General features: G+C 39.8%; 4 protein-coding genes across 10 annotated transcripts in view; all 4 read left to right on the forward strand.

Moving 5' to 3' along the window:
* Positions 1-17,477, forward strand: part of orc1 (origin recognition complex, subunit 1) — a 303,843-nt gene that overhangs the window by 44,467 nt on the left and 241,899 nt on the right. The gene's annotated exons all lie outside the window — the stretch shown is intronic.
* Positions 1,112-5,310, forward strand: LOC141768239 (interferon-induced protein with tetratricopeptide repeats 1-like). 4 transcript variants are annotated; one of them, XR_012594025.1, is made up of 4 exons: positions 1,120-1,298; positions 3,105-4,518; positions 4,756-4,884; positions 4,968-5,310. XR_012594025.1 is itself a non-coding variant. In XM_074636343.1 (2 exons), exons 1-2 carry the CDS (start codon positions 1,291-1,293, stop codon positions 4,411-4,413), a joined length of 1,317 nt encoding a protein of 438 aa, XP_074492444.1. In that variant the 5' UTR covers positions 1,120-1,290; the 3' UTR covers positions 4,414-5,310. The 4 variants fall into 4 exon arrangements, 1 of the variants encoding a protein (XP_074492444.1); XR_012594027.1 differs by having other exon boundaries at positions 4,756-4,871; XR_012594026.1 differs by having other exon boundaries at positions 1,112-1,298; positions 4,756-5,310.
* On the forward strand, positions 8,093-17,218 carry LOC141768242 (interferon-induced protein with tetratricopeptide repeats 1-like). 4 transcript variants are annotated; one of them, XR_012594031.1, is made up of 3 exons: positions 8,093-8,248; positions 10,273-11,813; positions 16,877-17,218. XR_012594031.1 is itself a non-coding variant. In XM_074636346.1 (2 exons), the coding sequence occupies exons 1-2, from the start codon at positions 8,241-8,243 to the stop codon at positions 11,579-11,581; spliced, it is 1,317 nt and encodes a 438-aa protein (XP_074492447.1). In that variant the 5' UTR covers positions 8,093-8,240; the 3' UTR covers positions 11,582-12,239. The 4 variants fall into 4 exon arrangements, 1 of the variants encoding a protein (XP_074492447.1); XR_012594029.1 differs by lacking the exon at positions 16,877-17,218 and adding an exon at positions 11,897-12,239; XR_012594030.1 differs by lacking the exon at positions 16,877-17,218 and adding an exon at positions 11,897-12,239 and having other exon boundaries at positions 10,273-11,800.
* The window catches only part of LOC141768401 (interferon-induced protein with tetratricopeptide repeats 1-like), a 32,609-nt gene continuing 29,065 nt past the window's right edge, over positions 13,934-17,477 (forward strand). The window contains exons 1-2 of the mRNA XM_074636692.1: positions 13,934-13,938; positions 15,104-16,665. Of these exons, the coding sequence (XP_074492793.1) occupies positions 13,934-13,938; positions 15,104-16,433 (1,335 nt within the window). The 3' untranslated portion in view covers positions 16,434-16,665. The remainder of the gene's footprint in view (positions 13,939-15,103; positions 16,666-17,477) is intronic.

Consider the following 17,477-nt stretch of genomic DNA (forward strand, 5'->3'; position numbering starts at 1 on the left):
TTCTATTTGATGAGAAAGTACAGCCATACAAATTAGGTTTCTTGGGTTTGAATATTTCACTCAGTGTGACATCTATAGGTTATTATATCTTCAATAAAAAAAAAATGTGTCTAACCATAAATCAACTTCAGAGCAAGTATTATGACATTTCATGAGTCATGGTTTAGTTTCTTCATATGCGGAATACGCTTCCATGGACTTCTAACCCCCAAAAGGCACAACTAGACCACACTGTCAACCATCATACCAAATTTGAAGTTCCTAAGTTTAATAGTTTCTGAGTTCTGCTAAAACCATAAATCAACTTAAGAGCAAATATTATGACAACATTTTATGAGTCTTGGTTTAGTTTCTTCATATGTGGCTGTAGGTTTCCATTCCTAGAAAACGAAAGTCAAGGTGAAGACAGAACACAAGACTTAATAAATGTGGGAGGTTAACCAGATAACAAAACTGAAATCACTTGTTGGCCAACGTTGTGCGTCCTGGATATTCATCCAAGTGATTTGATCACTAAGAAGAGTGGCCTTGCACTAATAGACGTGTGTCTCTTTTATAAACTAAGAGAGGAATAGCTTTAATAAATAAATATATAGGCTATTAAGGATCAGCATGTATTGCTATGGAAAAACTAACATACATTACTGAAGGAAAGCTGGTAGTTTATATCTGGAGCTTCATGGAGTTTAGAAAGGGGGGGTCCATTGGAATAAGATTATAAAGTGTAGTAGCCCATGTGACCTTTAGGATTTATGTATATTGTAATTACTGTAACATATTTTCATTTCTGTTTAATTAGGCTACTATTTTTTTATTTACTTGCATAATAATTTGATGGTATTGCCTACTGCCTATATTTGCTGCAGAGACTGACCATTTTATCAATATGTTTGTTATGAAAACCTCAATAAAAATAGGTTATACATAAAAATGTGTTCTTCAAGAAGAAACAAACTGTTTCTAACTTTCAATGTCAGAAAAAACATAATCACAAAATTTGATGAGTCATGTTTTAGTTTATTCAGATATGGCTGTAGGTTTACTTTCCTGGAAAACGAGAGGTCAAGGTGCATTAAGACTGATCACAAGACTTCACCTGCAAATGCCCCTCCTCTTCGCTTCACCTCGACTTCAGTGAGAGCATTTAAAGCTGCGTCCTCAACAACATCACATCATTTACAGCAAAGCAGAAGTTGGACATCACTGACTTTATACCAGTGAACCCAAATCCAGCATCAAGAGCAGAAACCAGCCCAATATTTAGAACTACTGAGTCGAGGAAACAGCTGAATGATGAGGTGAGTAGCTGCTTCTGCATTTCATATCATTGTTGGAGTAAATAATGTAGGCTTCTTACTTTTCTCTCTTGTTTCTTGTTCTTTTCCTTTCTTCATTCGTCCCTTTCAGCTAGGATCACATGAATTTTAAAAATTGTATTTTCTTTCTTATTCTTAACAATTATTATAAATCAATTGTTTTCTGAAAGTTTCATCCCACCTCCAGGAATATAATTCTGGCGGATAAATACTAAATGTTGTTGTTATTACTATCCTATTATCTTTAAACCATTACATCCTTCCTGTCTTTCTTGCTTTCCTCTGTGTCTCACACCATTTCTGTCATTTTCTTCCTTCCCACCGTCCTTACTTGCCTCCTCCTTCCTTATCTCTTTCAGCAATCTTTTTCTTATCTCTTGCATTATTCCGTTTTGTCTTTTCTTCCTCCCTTCCTTCTTTTTCTCCTCTTGCCTCACTCTGTTTCTTCCTGTATTTATTTATTCATTGAACCTCATTCCCCTTTGTGTTTTCTTTCATCCTTTGTTCCTTCTTGTTCTCCATGTTTTTATCCTCTCTGTTACTTCTTCTCTTAACCATTCCTTCCCTCATTTCCTTACCCATTTCCTTCTTTTCCATCCACTAATTTTCTTTCCTTTGTCCTCTGTTCCCATTTCAAGATTTACTTCTTTATGTACTTTCCTTTTCCTTAATATCTTTAAGCCAACTTTTTCTTTCCAGCCGTCTGTTGGTCCATATTCTTTTCCTTCCTATCCTCTCTTCTTTCATGACTCCTTCCTTATTTCCTTCCTATCCTCTAATACTCTTTAATCCATTTCCACCCCCCTTCATTCCTTCCTTCCTTTCTTCCTTATTTCCTTGCTGTCTATTAAATCAAATCACATTTGTTTGTCACATACTGTATACAACCATACACAGTACAACGTGTAGTGAAATTATTTTGTGTTCCAGCTCCAGAAGGCAACTAACAAATAGAAAAGGAAATCTTTCCCTCCTTATTTCCTTCCTGTCCATTCAGTGCTCCTAACTCCATTTCTATGTTCCTCCCTTCCTCCACATGAGATGAACAGTGGTTATCCAAACATAGCACACGTACATTAAAGCTGAAGTAGGAGAGATTAGAGCAAATATGATTAAAAAAAGTTATTTTTATAAAACGTGACTATATCGTGACAGTAGTGCATGAGACAGGTAACCTAAACAAGATCATGTGCCTCTGTGTCCTCCGGTGCTCCTAACGGCATCTGCAAGATTTTACAGACCGGACGAAAACAAGCACTAAGAGCTGATCTGAGGTCTGCTGTCCAGCTGCTGTCTATGAGAGCCGGCTGTCAATCACTCGCGAACTCCGACCAAACGGTCAAACTGCAGCGCTGATCAAATATGAATCAATATTGTGTTACGTTAATGCCTATTTCTCGCCTCACATGTTTTCAGAATCATCTTGTAGTGCACGATTTAGCTGTAAAATGAGAAAGTTTGCCATTGTGAAATCTGGTGAAAGAACGCCAAGCTCCGGTCACATGACCGGAGTACTTCCAATAGGAACGCTCTCTCAATGAAATGACCTGTGATTGGTCAAAGTCTCCCTTCACTGGCTAGATTTTTTAAAGCCTGAAAACAGAGTTATGAGGAGGTGCAGAAGTCTAGTTATCTCTCAGAACACTTGAATTACAATATGCTGAAAGGTTATTATGGAATTTTTGCGCAATGATGCCAAAAATATACTGCCTACTGCCACTTTAAGAGCAGATTGCTTTAACCTACTGGTAATGTGTTTTAATATTTGTTATTTTTACTCTCCATCAGTGCTGCTCAGAGTCAAACAACACTGGTGTCCAAACTGGAGGCCCTGCAGTGCCACTTCACCTGGGATCTGGACCCCAGCAGGAACAAACTTTTCCATCTCAGGGACCAGCTGGAGGACATCGGCACAGAGGAGGGAAACAGCTGGCTGGGTCACATTTACAACCTGCGGGGGTTCATTCAATACAAGCTGAGGCTCACTAAAGACGCCCAGAGTTTGTTCAACAAGGCTGCAGAGGCCTTCCGCCAGATGAGAAGTGCAGATGAGGGTCCCTGGTTAGTGGTGAACTACGGGAACCTGGCTTGGCTGAACCACCACCTGGGAGACCAAGCAGAGAGTCAGGCTTACCTGACAAAGATCGACGCCCTGATGAATAAATACCCATCTCCATCCCAGGACGAGCTCCATCCAGAGATCTACGCTGAAAAAGCCTGGACCCTGATGAAGTACAGCAGAGACAAAAAGCTGGCTGCAGATTACTTCCAGAGAGCCATCAAGATGCAGCCGGACATGGTGGAGTGGAACACCAGCCACGTCTTAGTGTTAGCGAGAGCTTTTAAACACAGCAACACAGGGCTGGAGGCTGACATGTTGGAGAAAGTGAGAATCGCCAAGGAACAGGATCCAGAGAACTTGTACCTCGCTGTTTACTACCTTGAGCAATGTGCTAAGAAAGGAGAGAGAATTGAAGATGAAGCACAAGAGTTAGCCAGAAAGGTTTTGAGAAATCCCGTCAGCAGCTACAATGGTATGAAAGCATTAATAAGTGTTTACAGTCATTATGTTTCTATTGATGAGGCCATTGAATTGGCAGAGGAGGCTCTGGAAAACCATCCAGATGAGCGTTATCTGAAGAGATGTGCTGCAATCTGCTACAAATGGAAGATCAAGGTTTTTAGTGACAATCGCCCAGAGCAAAGAATGGTAGACAGAGCAATCAGTCTCCATGAGGAGGTGATTTCTCTTTACCCTCATTCTCGATTTGTGAAGGAAATAGCTCTCGCAAATATGTACGCAAAATCCAATCACGGCCAGGCTAAAGCTGAGCAGATGTATCGGGAACTGCTAGAAAGGGATCTGGAACCTCAAGAGAAGCAGGTCCTTTACAACAACTACGCAAAATATTTATACTTCGATCGAAAGGATTCCAAAAGTTCTATACGATATCACATGAAGGCGGCAGCGATACCGCATCAATCCTTCTTTCGTGGGAACAGCATCACAACTCTGAAGAAGAAGATTACAGCCAAAGGCAGGGACCCAATGTGTAGAGAAATAGAGGAGTTGCTGGAAAACCTGCAAGAGCCATAGTGTTTTGAACATCACTGGTTCTAAATCCAGAACAAAATGTAGGTATTGCATTACCTAAAAAAATCTGCACACACTTATTGATTAAGCTGAATCCTTTAAAGGCAGGTTTCAACAAGTACTAAAAAATGTAGATATTGCATTTGCAAAATAATCTCTACTTACTTTTTAATTTAATTACATATAAAAATACTTCTATACTTCTTAAAATAAAGTTAAAATAGAAGTGAGAATCTTACAGTGAAGACCTGCTGATCATGGCAAGGCAAGAAGTCAAGTTTGACCCTATTCAACACAAATGCAAAATGCAAAAAAAAAAGCATGAGCTGTTTCCTTTAAAGGCAGGTTTCAACAATTGTCTGCAAGTTTTTAGACTTAAGTACATTTAATGGAAGACAAAAGCTTTTTTTTTAAAACTATCTAAAAATCTTCACATTTGCTCTGAAAAACTGTCAGCAGTAGTACACTCAATCTGTACTAAACAGGCTGAATCATTCAATAACACTAGTCCTTTAAATAACATCCACTGTGGACATGTTCAAATGTTATTACCATAGTTCAGTATCACATGATTTATTAAAATAGATTTTGATCAGTGTTGATTTTCATAACTTACATGTAATCACTGTGTTTATTATATTCCTGTTGTGTTGATTGTTTTTTTTCCATAGCACTGTATTTTAAGTTTATATAAGAACTACACTATATGTAATTTGAATGTCTGTAAGCTTTGGAGTAGTGAAATATAAAACTCTCTGATAATGTTATTGATAATTTGATGTAACCTGAATATTATTGCCAGATGCAACTGATTGTATGTATAAAGTATGTCAAGCTGTGTCTCAGTTGTACACAATAGCCTATTAATACTAATAAATATACATTATGTACACTAAGAAATCTGTAAGTTGTTTTGTTTTGGTGGTTATTATACAAGAAATTCATGTAGGCTTCACTATCTTGCAGTACTGTAATACACACGGGCGCTGATGGACGTTAATCAAACTACAACTTTTAACTTGTAAGTCAACATGGATGAACATCGCACACATACAGTTGTACAACTCAAAGGTGACATGTGAACAGGTGACAAATGATCAAAATACGAGCCTTTGTGTCAAAGTGTTTCCCTGTCAGTGTGAAGTGGTATTTAACAAAGGAAAAGTAAACTATATTAGACAAATATGAAGAAGTTAAACACATAATCCAGGCTAAAATTAACACAGTTCAAGCTGCCAAATGCAGGAAAAACAGCTGCGTAGAAGAAAAAAATGCCAACATGTGAATGCGTAAATTAACAGAGTTATTAATTTAACGGAACAATCAAAAGTAAGATATACTCATCTAGATATAAATGGATTTTAGTTGTATAAGGGATGACTGGATTACACCTAATCATGCCCAATACTAATGACATGGTGTCTATGACTATTTCAACCTTCTTTCAGATGTGTCCTCCGTCTCCGGCGGTGTGAAACGGACTTAAGAGGAAGTTAAAAAATAAGAATGAAAATATAATTAAAAGCGGTAAACACCCTCAGCATAAATCCAGCTGTCCTTCCTGCATCTGTCAGTTTAAACTGTGTTGTTTTTAATCTGGATTATGCCAAATCCTGTTTGGATTTGTGGTTAGCGAGGTAACTTCAGGATTTAACCCTTCAGGGTTTTTTAGTCCTACGAAGGTAGATCACTTCTTACCGGGGTAGATCTCCATGGTAACTGATGCTGAACACCTAACCTTCTCCAGAGCAGGTTATGTTCCAGATAAGAGATCAACTCGTATGAAAGCACCTCCTACTGACCAATCAGAGCTCAGTGCGGTGATTGTATGATAATATTACACACATATGAAGAAGTTTAAGTCATAATCCAGACTAAAAACAACACAGTTTAAACTGACAGATGCAGGAAGGACAGCTGGCTGTATTTATGCTGTGGGTGTTTACTGCTTTGAATTATATTTTCATACTTATCTTTTAACTTCATCTTGAGACCGTTTCACACCGCCGGAGACGGGTGGCGCAGGTGAAAGAAGGCTCAAAAAGTCAAACATGCCACATTGTTAATACTGGCCATGATTAGATTTGATCCATTCATCTGTTATACTGTAAAAGCTATTTATTTAGACGATCTAGAAGACTATATCTGACTTTTGAGTGTTCCGTTAAATTAATAAATCTGTTAATTTATGCATTCATACATCAGGAGTTTTTTCTTTTACCAGCTGTCCTTCCTGCATTTGGCAGATTCACCTGTGTTACTTTAAATGGATTAAGTGTTTAACTTCTTTGTATTTGTCTAATATAGTTTGCTCTGCCTTTGTAAAATGTGCCGCTCTGTCTGTCTGCTGACAGTAGACTTGTCCATGCCTGTGATTGGCCAGATGCTGCAAACACCTCCAGGTTCATGTGAATGTGCTCATAACCAGATGGAGAAACTCTGGGTTGGTTTAACGAGTTGATAACCACCTTCGTAGGACCGCTTAGCGGGATTTCGTTTGTTAGGATTAGGAAAGCCAGATAACGAGAAGATACCCTGGGTATGTTGAACTCGCTTCGTAGTACAGGCCTCTGGTGTGAACAGGGCCTAACGTGGTGGTCACACATCCAAAGTCAGGAGCGCGTGGCAGCTGCGTGGCGTGTTGTTTTTTATTAGGCTACTATTTTTTTATTTACTTGCATAATAATTTGATGGTATTGCCTACTGCCTATTTGCTGCTGAGACTGACCATTTTATTAATAATAATAATAATAATAATAATATAATAATAATATATTGGATTTATATAGCGCTTTATAGTAATCTCAAAGACGCTTTAACATAGTCGGGGGGAAAACGGTGTGAGACAGACAGACGGGAGACGAACGACAAAAAGCGACATACACAGGCACAATCACATCACATCCAGACACACGGACTGATGGGTAGGGGGAAGGAGGGGTCTACGGGTAAACAGATGAGAAAAGATGTGTTTTGATGCGGGACTGAAATGTGGTGAGGGAATCGGAGTCTCTGATGAGATTGGGGAGTGAGTTCCAGAGCTTGGGAGCTGCCCTGGAGAATGCTCTGTCCCCAAAGCTGCGGAGTTTGGACGTGGGGGTGGAGAGTAAACCAGCCGAGGTGGATCTGAGGGACCGTTGAGGTTGGTAGGGGGAGAGGAGTTCAGAGAGATAGGGGGGTGCAAGTTGGTGGAGGGCTTTGTAGGTGAGGGTCAGGATTTTGTAGGAGATCCGGTGGGAGACGGGGAGCCAGTGAAGGTCTTTCAGGACTGGGGTGATATGATGCCATGATTTGGTGTGGGTGAGGAGTTGGGCAGCTGCATTCTGGACCAGTCGTAATTTATTTATGGAGGTGTTGCTAATGCCATAGAGGAGTGAGTTGCAATTGTCAAGGCGGGAAGAGATGAAGGCGTGGATGAGTTATTAATATGTTTGTTATGAAAACCTCAATAAAAATAGATAATACATAAAATGTGTTCTTCAAGAAGAAACAAACTGTTTCTAACTTTCAATTTCAGAGAAAAAATAATCACAAAATTTGATGAGTCATGTTTTAGTTTATTCAGATGTGGCTGTAGGTTTCCTTTCCTGGGAAACGAAGTAAAGGTGCATTAAGACAGAACAAAAGGCTTCACCTGCAAATGCCCCGCCTCTTCGCTCTGCTTCGACTTCAGTGAGAGCATTCAAAGCTGCGTCCTCAACAACATCACATCATTTACAGCAGAGCAGAAGTTGGACATCACTGACTTTATACCAGCGAACCCAAATCCAGCATCAAGAGCAAAAACCAGCCCAATATTTAGAGAACTACTGAGTCGAGGAAACAGCTGAATGATGAGGCGAGTAGCTGCTTCTGCATTTCATATCATTGTTGGAGTAAATAATGTAGGCTTCTTACTTTTCTCTCTTGTTTCTTGTTCTTTTCCTTTCTTCATTCTTCCCTTTCAGATAGGGCCACATGAATTTAAAAAATTGTATTTTCTTTCTTATTCTTAACAATTATTATAAATCAATTGTTTTCTGAAAGTTTATTCATGATAGTGTAATAAAGAAGAAAGGCCGGTTTCCATAACAACAAGCCAAACAACACAACAAGGCAACCAAATCAGCGTCACTGCGGTCAAAAACCCTTTGCCCTTCTGGACTAAACCCTGACGTCAACACAACACTTCCTACCTATATACCCGTGGCTGGGTCAAGCAATTAACACAGCGCCATCTAGTGTTCCTGACAGTGAATTACACCACAACCTCAGTATGTGTCAGCATCATTTTTTGGCTCTTACAGTTGTTGTTGTTGTTATTATCCTATTATCATTAAACCATTTCATCCTTCCTGTCTTCCTTGCTTTCTTCTGTCTCACACATTTCTGTCATTTTCTTCCTTCCTACCTTCCTTACTTGCCTCCTCCTTCCTTATCTCTTTCAGCCATCTTTTTCTTATCTCTTGCCTTTTCCCTTCTGTATTTTCTTCCTCCCCTGTGTCCTCCCCTCCTTCTTTTTCTCCTCCTGCCTCACTCTGTTTCTTCCTTTATTTATTTATTCATTGCATACCTCATTCCCCTTTGTGTTTTCTTTCATCCTTTGTTCCTTCTTGTCCTCCATGTTTTTATCCTCTCTCTGTTACTTCTTCTCTTATCCATTCCTTCCCTCATTTCCTTACCCATTTCCTTCCTTTCCATCCACTAATTTTCCTTCCTTTGTCCTCTGTTCCCATTTCAAGTTTTACTTCTATACCATACTTTCCTTTTCCTTATTATCTTTAAGCCTACTTTTTCTTTCCAGCCGTCTGTTGGTCCATATTCTTTTCCTTCCTATCCTCTCTTCTTTCATGACTCCTTCCTTATTTCCTTCCTATCCTCTAATACTCTTTAATCCATTTCCACCCCCCTCCATTCCTTCCTTCCTTATTCCTTATTTCCTTGCTGTCTATCAAATCAAATCACGTTTATTTCTCACATACTGTATACAACCATACACAGTACAACGTGTAGTGAAATTATTTTGTGTTCGCTCCAGAAGGCAACTAACAAATAGAAAAGAAAATCTTTCCCTCCTTATTTTCTTCCTGTCCATTCAATGCTCCTAACTCCATTTCTATGTTCCTCCCTTCCTCCACATGAGATGAACAGTGGTTATCCAAACATAGCACACGTACATTAAAGCTGAAGTAGGAGAGATTAGAGCCAATATGATTAAAACAAAATTTTGTATAAAACGTGACTATATCCTGACAGTAGTGCATGAGACAGGTAACCTGAAAAAAATCATGTGCCTCTGTGTCCTCCGGTGCTCCTAACAGCATCTGCAAGATTTTACACACCGGAGGAAAACAAGCAGTAAGAGCTGATCTGAGGTCTGCTATCCATCTGCTGTCTGTGAGAAGCAGCTGTCAATCACTCGCAAACTCCGACCAAACGGTTAAACTAGGCAGCGCTGATCAAATATGAATCAATATTATGTTACGTTAATGCCTATTTCATTCATCTTGTAGTGTATGGTTTAGCTGTAAAATGAGAACGTTTGTGACGCCGCTGCCATTGTGAAATCTGGTGAAGGAACACCAAGCTCCGGTCACATGACCAGAGCGCATCCAATAGGAACGCTCTCTCTCTGAAATGACCTGTGATTTGTCAAAGTCTCCCTTCACGGGCTAGATGTTCTAAAGCCTGAAAACAGAGCCATGAGGAGGAGCAGAAGTCTAGTTATCTCTCAGAACACTTGAATTACAATATGCTGAAAGGTTATTATGGAATTTTTGCCCAATGATGCCAAAAATATACTGCCTACTGACACTTTAAGAGCAGATTACTTTAACCTACTGGTGATGTGTTTTAATATTTGTTATTTTTACTCTCCATCAGTGCTGCTCAAAGTCAAACAACACTAGTGTCCAAACTGGAGGCCCTGCAGTGCCACTTCACCTGGGATCTGGACCCCAGCAGGACCAATCTTCTCCGTTTCCGTGACCAACTGGAGGACATCGGCACAGAGGAGGGAAACAGCTGGCTGGGTCACATTTACAACCTGCGGGGGTTCATTCAATACAAGCTGGGGTTGACTGAAGACGCCCAGAGTTTGTTCAACAAGGCTGCAGAGGCCTTCCGCCAGATGAGAAGTGCAGATGAGGGTCCCTGGTTAGTGGTGAACTACGGGAACCTGGCTTGGCTGAACCACCACCTGGGAGACCAAGCAGAGAGTCAGGCTTACCTGACAAAGATCGACGCCCTGATGAATAAATATCCATCTCCATCCCAGGACGAGCTCCATCCAGAGATCTACGCTGAAAAAGCCTGGACCCTGATGAAGTTCAGCGAAGATAAAAAGCGACTGGCTGCAGATTACTTCCAGAGAGCCATCAGGATGCAGCCGGACATGGTGGAGTGGAACACCAGCCACGTCTTAGGGTTAGCGAGAGCTTTTAAACATAGCGACACAGGGCTGGAGGCTGACATGTTGGAGAAAGTGAGAATCGGCAAGGAACAGGATCCAGAGAACTTGTACCTCGCTGCTTACTACCTTGAGCAATGTGCTAGGAAAGGAGAGAGAATTGAAGATGAAGCACAAGAGTTAGCCAGAAAGGTTTTGAGAAATCCCGTCAGCAGCTACAGTGGTATGAAACCATTAATAAGGGTTTACAGAAACTATGTTTCTATTGATGAGGCCATTGAATTGGCAGAGAAGGCTCTGGAAAACCATCCAGATGAGCGTTATCTGAAGAGATGTGCTGCACTCTGTTACAAATGGAAGATCATTTTTTTCAGGGACAGTCGCCCAGAGCAAAGCATGATAGACAGAGCAATCAGTCTCAATAAGGAGGTGATTTCTCTTTACCCTCATTCTTCACTTGTGAAGGAAATAGACCTTGCAAATATGTACGCAAAATCCAATCACGGCCAGGCTAAAGCTGAGCAGATGTATCAGGAACTGCTAGAAAGGGATCTGGAACCTCCAGGGAAGCAGCTCCTTTACAACCACTACGCTAAATATTTAAACTTCGATCGAAAGGAGGAACAAAGGTCAATAAAATATCACATGAAGGCAGCAGCGATACCGCATCAATCCTTCTATCGTGAGAACAGCATCAAAGTCCTGGAGAAGATTAAAGACAAAAACAGGAACCGAATGTGTAGAGAAATAGAGGAGTTTCTGGAAAACCTGCAAAAACCCTAGTGTTTTGAACATCACTGGTTCTAAATCCAGAACAAAATGTAGGTATTGCATTACCTAAAAAAAATTGTACGCACTTATTGATTGAGCTGTATCCTTTAAAGGCAGGTTTCAACAAGTGTCTGCAAGTTTTTAGACTTAAGTACATTTAATGGAAGACAAAAGCTTTTTTTAAAACTATCTAAAAATCTACACATTTGCTCTGAAAAACTGTCAGCAGTAGTACACTCAATCTGTACTAAACAGGCTGAATCATTCAATAACACTAGTCCTTTAAATAACATCCACTGTCGACATGTTCAAATGTTATTACTGTAGTTCAGTATCACATGATTTATTAAAATAGATTTTGATCAGTGTTGATTTTCATAACTTACATGTAATCACTGTGTTTATTATATTCCTGTTGTGTTGATTGTTTTTTTTCCATAGCACTGTATTTTAAGTTTATATAAGAACTACACTATATGTAATTTGAATGTCTGTAAGCTTTGGAGTAGTGAAATATAAAACTCTCTGATAATGTTATAGATAATTTGATGTAACTTGAATATTATTGCCAGATGCAACTGATTGTATGTATAAAGTATGTCAAGCTGTGTCTCAGTTGTACACAATAGCCTACTAATACTAATAAATATACATTATGTACACTAAGAAATCTTTAAGTTCTTTTGTTTTGGTGGTTATTATACAAGAAATTCATGTAGGCTTCACTATCTTGCAGTACTGTACTACACAGGGCGCTGATGGACGTTAATCAAACTACAACATGGATGAACATCGCACACATACAGTTGTATAACTCCAAGGTGATATGTGAACAGGTGACAAATGATCAAATACGAGCCTTTGTGTCAAAGTGTTTCCCTGTCAGTGTGAAGTGGTAACCCAACAGTAACCTGGTTACACCAGTAGGTAACAGCAGAGTCATAATGCAGGTGTGTCCAGGTAACTGATGGCTCTTCATACCCGCTGCTCAGTGTGTCCACATATAGGCTACTACATATATAAATGCATATAAATATTAAAAAATGCACATGTCACCTTAATATTTGATAAGATGGTGCAGCCATAAAGAATATGGCATCTTGGGTTTGAATATTTCACTCAGTGTGGCATCATATTCCTGAAGAAGAAATACAACTTTCTAACTTTATATCAACTTAAGAGAAAAATATAATCACAAAATTTGATGAGTCATGTTTTAGTTTATTCAGATGTGGCTGTAGGTTTCCATTCCTGGGAAACAAAAGTCAAGGCACATTAACACTGAACACAAGACACTATGCTCAAATGCCCCTCCTCTACAGTCTGCTTCTGTTATGTTCTGGTTCAAACAATAGTTTGGACTCAAATGCAGACACAGACTCAAGTCTTTTAAAGGTGTAACAAATATAATTTATTACACAAAAATATTAAATGTGCAGTGAACAGGGCTGGGGTTCCTGGAGGCCCGAAACGTGGCAGTAATAAAGTCAATACTAATTCACGGAACGGGGCACGGGGAGAGGGTGTCCAGGAATCCTTCCGGAGGAACAGATGAATTCAGTTGAGCTCCGAGGGGTGGAATGGCGTCGGAGAGTGAACAGGCAGGTGAGTAACAAAGGTAAGGATCCTGGTCGAGGAGGAGTAGAGTGTAGGAGTGAGCAGGCAGGTTGGAAACAGGAAGCAGCAACAGCTGGCAGGTGAACAGACCTGAGCAAACAACAAAAAACAAGGTAAGTCCAAAAACTCCAAAAACACAAGCATGAGCAAAGTCAAGAGTAAATAACTAAGAGAGCCTGAATGTGTCGTATACCACTGAAGGCGACAGAACGATCTGGCGATGACTGGCAGGAAAACCGGGGAGATATACTGCAGGTGTGTGTGATGATAGGTTGATTGTTGTCAGCTGCTCCAGCAGTGCCTGCCCAGAAGAAGGAGGAGGAGGAGGAAGGCCACACCTCCCAACACACTGACAGACTAGACAAACCAGGGAAAAACACACAGGAGACAAAAGGGCAGGGAAACAGAGGAAACAAAAGGAAACACTAGACTGCCAAAGTGATATCATGACAGATGAGTCATGTTTTAGTTTATTCAGATGTGGCTGTAGGTTTACTTTCCTGGAAAACGAAAGTCAAGGTGCATTAAGACTGAACACAAGACTTTACCTGCAAATGCCCCACCTCTTCGCTTCACCTCGACTTCAGTGAGAGCATTTAAAGCTGCGTCCTCAACAACATCCCATCATTTACAGCAAAGCAGAAGTTGGACATCACTGACTTTATACCAGCGAACCCAAATCCAGCATCAAGAGCAAAAACCAGCCCAATATTTAGAGAACTACTGAGTCGAGGAAACAGCTGAATGATGAGGTGAGTAGCTGCTTCTGCATTTCATATCATTGTTGGAGTAAATAATGTAGGCTTATTACTTTTCTCTCTTGTTTCTTGTTCTTTTCCTTTCTTCATTCTTCCCTTTCAGCTAGGCCCACATGAATTTAAAATTTTTTATTTTCTTTCTTATTCTTAACAATTATTATAAATCAATTGTTTTCTGAAAGTTTCATCCCACCTCCAGTATTATAATTCTGGTGGAGAAATACTAAATGTTGTTGTTATTACTATCCTATTATCTTTAAACCATTTCATCCTTCCTGTCTTCCTTCCTTTCCTCTGTGTCTCACACTTTTTTATCATTTTCTTCCTACCTTACTTGCCTCCTCCTTCCTTACCTCTTTCAGCCATCTTTTTCTTATCTCTTGCCTTATTCCCTTCTGTATTTTCTTCCTCCCCTCTGTCCTCCCGTCCTTCTTTTTCTCCTCCTGCCTCACTCTGTTTCTTCCTTTATTTATTTATTCATTGCATACCTCATTCCCCTTTGTGTTTTCTTTCATCCTTTGTTCCTTCTTGTCCTCCATGTTTTTATCCTCTCTGTTACTTCTTCTCTTATCCATTCCTTCCCTCATTTCCTTACCCATTTCCTTCCTTTCCATCCACTAATTTTCCTTCCTTTGTCCTCTGTTCCCATTTCAAGTTATACTTCTTTATGTACTTTCCTTTTCCTTATTATCTTTCAGCCAACTTTTTCTTTCCAGCCGTCTGTTGGTCCATATTCTTTTCCTTCCTATCCTCTCTTCTTTCATGACTCCTTCCTTATTTCCTTCCTATCCTCTAATACTCTTTAATCCATTTCCACCCCCCTCCATTCCTTCCTTCCTTATTCCTTATTTCCTTGCTGTCTATCAAATCAAATCACGTTTATTTGTCACATACTGTATACAACCATACACAGTACAACGTGTAGTGAAATTATTTTGTGTTCCAGCTCCAGAAGGCAACTAACAAATAGAAAAGAAAATCTTTCCCTCCTTATTTCCTTCCTGTCCATTCAATGCCCCTAACTCCATTTCTATGTTCCTCCCTTCCTCCACATGAGATGAACAGTGGTTATCCAAACATAGCATACATACATTAAGAGCATATTACTTTAACCTACTGGTGATGTGTTTTAATATTTGTTATTTTTACTCTCCATCAGTGCTGCTCAGAGTCAAACAACACTGATGTCCAAACTGGAGGCCTTGCAGTGCCACTTCACCTGGGATCTGGACCCCAGCAGGAACAAAATTTTCCATCTCAGGGACCAGCTGGAGGACATCGGCACAGAGGAGGGAAACTGCTGGCTGGGTCACAACAATCTGCGGGGGTTCATTCAATACAAGCTGGGGTTGACTGAAGACGCCCAGAGTTTGTTCAACAAGGCTGCAGAGGCCTTCCGCCAGATGAGAAGTGCAGATGAGGGTCCCTGGTTAGTGGTGAACTACGGGAACCTGGCTTGGCTGAACCACCACCTGGGAGACCAAGCAGAGAGTCAGGCTTACCTGACAAAGATCGACGCCCTGAAAAATAAATACCCATCTCCATCCCAGGACGAGCTCCATCCAGAGATCTACGCTGAAAAAGCCTGGACCCTGATGAAGTTCAGCGGAAGTAAAAAGCGGCTGGCTGCAGATTACTTCCAGAGAGCCATCAGGATGCAGCCGGACATGGTGGAGTGGAACACCAGCCACATCTTAGGGTTAGCGAGAGCTTTTAAACACAGCAACACGGGGCTGGAGGCTGACATGTTGGAGAAAGTGAGAATCGCCAAGGAACAGGATCCAGAGAACTTGTACCTCGCTGTTTACTACCTTGAGCAATGTGCTAAGAAAGGAGAGAGAATTGAAGATGAAGCACGAGAGTTAGCCAGAAAGGTTTTGAGAAATCCCGTCAGCAGCTACAGTGGTATGAAACCATTAATAAGTGTTTACAGAAACTATGTTTCTATTGATGAGGCCATTGAATTGGCAGAGGAGGCTCTGGAAAACCATCCAGATGAGCGTTATCTGAAGAGATGTGCTGCACTCTGTTACAAATGGGAGATCCTTTATTTCAGTGACAGTCGCCCAAAGCAAAGCATGATAGACAGAGGAATCAGTCTCAATAAGGAGGTGATTTCTCTTTACCCTCATTCTTCACTTATGAAGAACATAGGTCTCGAAAATATATATGCAAAATCTAATCACGACGAGGCTAAAGCTGAGCAGATATACCAGGAACTGCTAAAAAGGGATCTGGAACCTGAAGATAAACAGATGCTTTACAACCGCTATGCAAAACACTTATTCCTTGATCGCCAGGAGTACCAAAGGTCAATACAATATCACATGAAGGCAGCAGCAATACCGCATCAATCCTCCTTTCGTGGGAACAGCATCATAACTCTGAAGAAGATTAAAGACAAAGGCAGGAACCGAATGTGTAGAGAAATAGAGGAGTTTCTGGCAAACCTGCAAGAGCCATGGTGTTTTCAACAGGACTGGTTCTGAATCTACTAAAAATGTAGATATTGCATTTGCAAATAATCTCTACTTACTTTTTAATTTAATTACATATAAAACTACTTCTATACTTCTTAAAATAAAGTTAAAATGGAAGTGAGAATCTTACAGTGAAGACCTGCTGATCATGGCAAGGCAAGAAGTCAAGTTTGGCCCCTTTTAACGCAAATGCAAAATGCAAAATGCAAAATAAAACACGAGCTGTATCCTTTAAAGGCAGGTATCAACAAGTGTCTGTAAGTTTTTAGACTTAAGTACATTTAATGGAAGACAAAAGCTTTTTTTAAAAACTATCTAAAAATCTACTCATTTGCTCTGAAAAACTGTCAGCAGTAGTACACTCAATCTGTACTAAACAGGCTGAATCATTCAATAACACTAGTCCTTTAAATAACATCCACTGTGGACATGTTCAAATGTTATTACTATAGTTCAGTATCACATGATTTATTAAAATAGATTTTGATCAGTGTTGTTTTTCATAACTTACATGTAATCACTGTGTTTATTATATTCCTGTTGTGTTGATTGTTTTTTTCCATAGCACTGTATTTTAAGTTTATATAAGAACTACACTATATGTAATTTGAATGTCTGTAAGCTTTGGAGTAGTGAAATATAAAACTCTCTGATAATGTAATAGATAATTTGATGTAACCTGAATATTATTGCCAGATGCAACTGATTGTATGTATAAAGTATGTCAAGCTGTATCTCAGTTGTACACAATAGCCTATTAATACTAATAAATATACATTATGTACCCTAAGAAATCTTTAAGTTCTTTTGTTTTGGTGGTTATTATACAAGAAATTCATGTAGGCTTCACTATCTTGCAGTACTGTACTACATAGAGCGCTGATGGACGTTAATCAACCTACAACTTTTAACTTGTAAGTCAACATGGATGAACATCGCACATATACAGCTGTATAACTCCAAGGTGACATGTGAACAAATGATGACAAATGATGAAATACGAGCCTTTGTGTCAAAGTGTTTCCCTGTCAGTGTGAAGTGGTAACCCAACAG

This window comes from Sebastes fasciatus, chromosome 5 (assembly GCF_043250625.1).
Source record: "Sebastes fasciatus isolate fSebFas1 chromosome 5, fSebFas1.pri, whole genome shotgun sequence".
NCBI classification, from domain to species: Eukaryota; Metazoa; Chordata; class Actinopteri; order Perciformes; family Sebastidae; genus Sebastes; species Sebastes fasciatus.